This window comes from Vigna radiata, unplaced genomic scaffold, assembly GCF_000741045.1.
Source record: "Vigna radiata var. radiata cultivar VC1973A unplaced genomic scaffold, Vradiata_ver6 scaffold_433, whole genome shotgun sequence".
NCBI lineage: Eukaryota > Viridiplantae > Streptophyta > Magnoliopsida > Fabales > Fabaceae > Vigna > Vigna radiata.
This window is the reverse complement of record NW_014541980.1, coordinates 126,581-133,061: the sequence shown is the minus strand read 5'-3', so window position 1 is coordinate 133,061 and position 6,481 is coordinate 126,581. Positions and strand designations below refer to the sequence as shown.

At 32.0% G+C, this 6,481-nt stretch overlaps 1 protein-coding gene across 1 annotated transcript; it reads right to left on the bottom strand.

The window, feature by feature from the left end:
- Positions 1-874: 874 nt before the first annotated feature.
- LOC106778711 (phosphoenolpyruvate carboxykinase (ATP)-like) lies at positions 875-5,670 on the bottom strand. The gene is made up of 13 exons (XM_014666699.2): positions 5,626-5,670; positions 5,338-5,555; positions 5,057-5,241; positions 4,679-4,832; positions 4,488-4,572; positions 3,618-3,718; positions 2,982-3,280; positions 2,670-2,843; positions 2,510-2,575; positions 1,977-2,155; positions 1,717-1,886; positions 1,426-1,594; positions 875-1,337 (listed from the first exon to the last, which is right to left on the bottom strand). The coding sequence occupies exons 2-13, from the start codon at positions 5,544-5,546 to the stop codon at positions 1,185-1,187; spliced, it is 1,944 nt and encodes a 647-aa protein (XP_014522185.1). The 5' UTR covers positions 5,547-5,555; positions 5,626-5,670; the 3' UTR covers positions 875-1,184.
- Between the last annotated feature and the right edge of the window lie 811 nt (positions 5,671-6,481).

The following is a 6,481-nucleotide window of genomic DNA, read 5'->3' as shown; positions in this document are numbered from 1 at the left end:
TAAAATAATAAAATTATAAAAGTATAAAATTATAAAATTATAAAATTATAAAATTATAAAACATTAAAATTATAAAATTATAAAATTATAAAAGTATAAAACAATAAAATTATAAAATTATAAAATTATAAAATTATAAAATTATAAAGTTGTAAAATTATAAAATTAAAATTATAAAATTATAAAATTTTAAAATGTTAAAATTATAAAATTATAAAATTATAAAATTATAAAATTATAAAATTATAAAATTACAATATTATAAAATTATAAAATTATAAAATTATAAAATTATAAAATTATAAAATTATAAAATTATAAAATTATAAAATTATAAAATTATAAAATTTTAGAATTATAAAATTATAAAATTATAACATTATAAAATTATAAAATTAATATGATTATAAAATTATAAAATTATAAATTATAAAATTAATATGATTATAAAATTACATATTATAATAATAAATAAGAAAAAGATAAGTTATCTGTGACATCATCAACTTAATAATCATGTCATCCAAAATTATGAAAAACTAGGAAATTAGTTAAAATTTAATAAATAAACATTTTGGTAAAAGAAACTATTCAAAGAAATTGCTTGTTTATCTGTTAATTCTATAGTCTTTTAATATGATTCAAGTATTTGATGAATTTAAGTCATTTTTAGAAGTTTTTTCTGTAATAATTTTTGTTTTTTTAACTTATATACAATTTAGTCATTTATATAGTTTGATTTTTTTTAGTACTGGTTAATTATTGTATTTCATTAATATGTTTTGTAATTTTACTTTATCTTGAAATTGAAGTATTAAATTATTGTGATGTTAAGATACTACCGGTTTCAACTGTACAAGTTGAATTTGCCTAAACTGGAGACACACACAGGTACAAATGAATGTAATGCTTTCAAACACAGAACATCTTTGAAACAACTCAGGTTTTATTGCATGCCCTGGACTTTTCATCTCTCAAAAAATGACTTCTCTGTCAAAAAGGAAACATAAAGAACAAGACAATACATAAAGAACAAGACAACACCTGGTTTGCAAAAATACTTCAAAACTTTTTTTTTTTTTTGTTTCAAAGTCTTTCTTTCAAACCCAACTAACAACTTAATTAATGAAAAACATGTAAATTGATACTAGCAAAACAGAGGAAAGGTGTTCCTAATCTCCTAATTAGGCTTCATCAGTGATTGGACCAGCAGCAAGAATCTCTTCTGTGAGGTTGTTGTTCTCTCCAATGTGGTAGTTAGTGAATGTTTCAAAATTTTTCTTGAACAATTTAGCCAGCTTCAGCAGTGTCTCCTTGTATGCTTGTTTGTCTGACCACTGAAATCAAACAAAAATTTCCAATCACCCAAAAGACTTTGAAAATGGAAAAGTAGTGGAAAACTATAAGAGTTGTAGCACCACCAACCGTGTTTTCAGGGTCTAGAATTTCCGAGGGTACACCATCCACTTCAGAGGGGATATGAAGTCCAAATATCTCAGTCTTGTTGTATTCGGCATCCAAGAGACTTCCAGAGTGAATGGCATCAATAATTTTTCTTGTATAAGACAGTTTAAGTCGACTTCCACAGCCATAGCTGAGTTTTGCACAAGCAAAAACCAAGTTAATTTTATTTCAACCCAAAGTGGTTTTTGAAAAGATTGTGATAAGTGTGTTGTTAACACTGTTGTTTAATTTTATATGTACTAAAACGCTTACCTTCCACCAGACCATCCTGTGTTAACAAGCCATCCAGTTGCACCATGGTTCTGCATTTTTTCAGAAAGCATGGCTGCATACTTGGTTGGATGTAGCATTATAAATGCTGCTCCGAAGCAAGCTGAAAATGTTGCTTGCGGCTCCTTTACACCCTCCTCTGTGCCGGCCACCTATAGTCCTCATAAAAATAAGAGCCAATGAGAGAGATTCAGAGGAAGCAATATTATCAAGATAGAATGTTTAAGTTATTCAAACATTACCAGAGCTGTGTATCCACTGATGAAATGGTACATGGTCTGTGACAGGCTCAGCTTACTCACAGGTGGAAGCACACCAAATGCATCACATGCCAAAAGAATCACATTCTTTGGGTGAGGACCAACACATGGTAATTTCACATTTGGAATGTACTCAATTGGATAAGCTGCACGAGTATTTTCTGCAACATGAAAAAACAGTATTATATTCATCTAGCTATCGACAAGGTCTATTCTATTGTAATTGATTTATAACTAACTACTTATCATGTTCTTATGCTCCACTTATTCCTGTAATTTAGTCCACTTTATTGTTTATTCTCCAAATAAAGTTCAAATCAAATGAACTAGTCTGGATTTGTTAAGTTCTATCCTTATCCATACATATTAGTAGTTTAATAATCAGCCTCTTTTATTTGCAGGAGTTGACCTCAGATATTGGATTTGCATTATGAGTCAGAGATATCTTGCAAGCACACATTAAGTAAACCATTAATTTGATATGACCAAGTCACAACTACCAAGTCATTACGCACCTGTAACTGATCTGTCAGAATAATCAACTTCACGAAAATGGTCATCAAAGACAACATTCTCCAGAACTGACAACCAAGTGAATAATAAAAATGTGTCAAAATTGGTGAAGTGAAAGATGAAGAGATGTTAAAGTAGTCTTAGATTAATAAAAGGTAACACCTGTGCCAAATTTGATGGCGTTCCAGATGTCAGGCTCGTTCTCCTGAGAGAGATCAATGCATTTGGCGTAGCAACCCCCTTCAATGTTTGAGACACCACTCTCACTCCAACAGTGTTCATCATCTCCAATTAAATACCTATTATGATCCGTGGACAGAGTGGTCTTTCCAGTACCTAATATGAACAATTGCAGAAAAAAGGTCCATTAATTAATACTGCAAATAAAATCCATTTCTGGTATATGAAAGTTGTGCGTAACAAGACAGGTATATCTGGTTCTAACACTTATTTGTTGATCCAACAGAGTTATACCTGAGAGTCCAAAAAAGAGAGCAACATCCCCAGATTTTCCCATGTTGCAGCCAGAGTGTAGGGAGAGGATTTGGCGCTTAGGCATGAGATAGTGCATGACACTAAAGAGTCCCTTCTTCATTTCCCCAGCATACTGTGTCCCAAGGATGACCATTTCCTTCCTTGCAAGATTAAGATCAATGCTAGTGGAGGATGTCATGTAGTGAGTGTAACGATTGCAAGGAAACTGCCCAGCATTGTATATAGTGAAATCCGGTGTGCCAAAGTTTTCTAGCTCTTCAGGAGTTGGTCGAATGCACCTGCATGTCAAGTAAAACTATATAGCATACACATTTTTGCAGATTCACTTCACTCTTTCTTTATATTCTGGGGACCATTTCATATACTGACTAAATTAGAGCTGTTAATGTCAAGATACTTAAAAAATGTTATCCACTTATTTTCACTTGCATCGTTCTCACATCTCTCTTACTTTTCATATTAAAACAAGAAAAGTACCCTAATTTTTAATATATTTTTTTGTGGTTGATTCTGGAAACATTGACTTCTGATTGTGTTTGGCAAAATTAATATATAGAACAAAAAGGTCGGTGTGGCGGTGAAGTATTCTTTTGCTTGTATACAGTCGTCACTTACATGTTATGCATGAACAAGGAATGGTAAGCTCTGGCGGAGACAATCCTGACTTTGATTTTGTTCTCTGGGTCCCAGTTCAAGAATTGGTCATTCACGAAGACCTGAAAATTAGGGTTTTTTTTAGAATACTATATTGATTGCCTTCCATACTTAGATAACATAATTCCAAACTGATGAGAAACATATTATAATATATAAGCAATGGGTGGAAATCAACTATACCAAAAGACAGATAAATTGCTCAGAAGAAACTCTTATGCTCACACAAGAAATTCCAGAGATGATACGTAAATTATGTCTAGTGAGACAAAAACACATGTGATGCACCGTATTTGTTAAGACTGAAAATGAAATGGTGGGTGAAAGGTTTTCACGGCTGATATATATATCTATCTATATATATATATATATATATATATATATATATATATATATATATATATAAAGGAAGTTCATGTTGCTATAAATTTTTTGTATTATTTTATAAGTTACAAATTGAGCAATAAAATTTACAATTTTCAAAACTTAATAATCATTTAATCCATAATATTTAACAGAATATAATTTCAAGATGACGACTTGGAATTTTCTAGGGTTGTAGAGACACCTTCTGGAAATGAGATAACAAAAGGTGAAATATAAAATAAGAGATGTTTAAAAGTCATAATTCATTTTAGAAAAATCTAACATTTGCCCTTTTAACAAATGACAACAGGTTGCATTCCTAGTCATCACCACCTCAAATAGATTGTATAAACCCACAAAATAAGACCAATTGCAGTGACAACTTATTTTCATTTTTTAACATGGTTATTTGTGCATGCCATACAGAAAAGAAGATAAAAAGAAAGAAAACAGAAGAGTAATGACCTTGTCCAAAGAGTTCAGATAATCAACTGCTCTTTCCCTGTTCACCATGAAACTGTGCTCGTCCATCTCAATGTTGGGGGAACCCCTTCAAAGTACAATAATACAAAGATAAATCATATTACAAAATATAAACAGTTAAAAATGTTTAACACCATGTCACATATATATGTAATGTGATGAACAATACTTACTTTCCCCACCAAAGCTCATTCTCAGTAAGTTCGTCCTTCACCACACGCTTGTCTCTAGGGCACCGACCCGTCTTTGCCCCAGAAAGCGTAGCCAATGCTCCGGTTGAAGTGAGGAACGATCCTTTCTCATACTTTATTGCTTGTTCATAAAGTTCTGTCAAATTAATTTTTTTTTACCATAATGAAATTAAATTAGATTACTCAACTCTTCATCATTAATTAGTATAGGCAACGTTTTTATACCAAGGGAATGCAGGTTTTGAAAGAATTTATGCAGTAGTTTTTTAAGTGTATAACAAAGAAACTGCGTAATGGAATCCTAATTCTCTTTGAATCATAGAAAAGAAAGTATAGAATGTTTAAGAGAAGAAAGAAAACCTGCGGGGGAGAGGTTATAGAGGACATGGGTGAACTTCAAGGCACTGTCGCTGACAGCAATGGTGGGTGCGGCTGTATGACGATGGTGGGGAACATGTGCAACCCTTGACCCTTCGAATCTTCTTGCTGGGTCACCCTTCACCACCTTCGGTCCACTTCCTCTTGTTAGAGAAGCCAAAGATGCACTGCATGCATGCATGCATGCATGTCAACATATATAACTTTCAACCAAATAAACTATTATCACAAACTAATAATATGAAGGTACGTAGAAACATCACCTGATGGACTCTAGCTGCATTTTGCTGCGTTCTTCATCAGAAAGAGTGAGGGTAGTGGTTGGCTGCGAATTCCCTCTGGGAGTGGAGGGTGCAGACCTCTTCCTCTGCAACGAGTGAAGCTCGTCAATTGTTTGAACCCTCACTGTTGGACGATTACCTTCTTCGTCATCGTGATTTCCAACCTTTGCAAGCATCTCACTTGTAGGCATCTTCTTCTTCTATTAAAAAAATATTGTATCATTAAAACCTCAAAAAACATTCGTAACAGTGCACGAAAAATACAGGTACCTGACTAGAACAAAGAAAGAGGTTGCGTGTAAGTGCGAAATAGAGATGAAGGATGTTGTTGTGATGGGAGAATGTGTTGTTGAGTGTGGGTTATATAGGGTAGGGTGTGGTCAATGATCCACGTGTAGCTGAGAGAATCATGGTTTGATCATATCTCTAGGGTCACGCTAGAACAATTCAAAATCTCATTATACGAAGAATAGGACTCTGATAATCTTATGCTACTCATCTCTCCACCCTAACGTTGCACGCAACTGCTTCCACGTACTTCATGTCAGCTAATTTAGTTGCGGAGAACAACCTATATTTTCGTTTACTCTTATTCAAGGGATTTCTGTTGACTAATATTTTTGTGTTTAGAAATATTTTTCACATGGTTAATTACTTCAAGTATGTTTTACAGGTAGTGCTTTTAAACACCAGTTTCTTAAATTGAATGTCTTTATTTTTATATTTAATTATGATATTAATTTACTTTTTCCTCCCTTGAATTGAAACCTCGCTATTTTCCTAAGTTTCTTTTTCTAGAAAAATTACTATATTTATAATGTCAAATTTAATTTATAAAAAGAATAAAAGATTAAAATTTCGTAAGTTAGTTTAAGATCAGGAAGAAAATATAATTTCAATTTTTTCTTGCTTTCCATACATAACCGTCAGTGTCTTTCCATTTCAATCTTTGATGGTTGTGGGAAAGAGGTTGCCGCATTGTCTTTAAAAAAGAAAATTCTATATGAACACGATCAATTTTTTTTACCCCAATTTAAAACTTAATAATAAAAGTTAATGCTTTTACTTTTTCATTTATTTATTTTATATTTATATTTTAAATTAAAATATAGTTTTATTGTGCAGA

Excerpts from the sequence above, each read along its gene's own strand:
- LOC106778711 (XM_014666699.2), bottom strand. The coding sequence starts at position 5,546 with ATGCCTACAAGTGAGATGCTTGCAAAGGTTGGAAATCACGATGACGAA. Across the intron at positions 2,576-2,669 it reads CGCCATCAAATTTGGCACAG|TTCTGGAGAATGTTGTCTTT; the intron begins GTGTTACCTTTT and ends CTTGGTTGTCAG. Across the intron at positions 1,338-1,425 it reads TTCTAGACCCTGAAAACACG|TGGTCAGACAAACAAGCATA; the intron begins GTTGGTGGTGCT and ends GTTTGATTTCAG.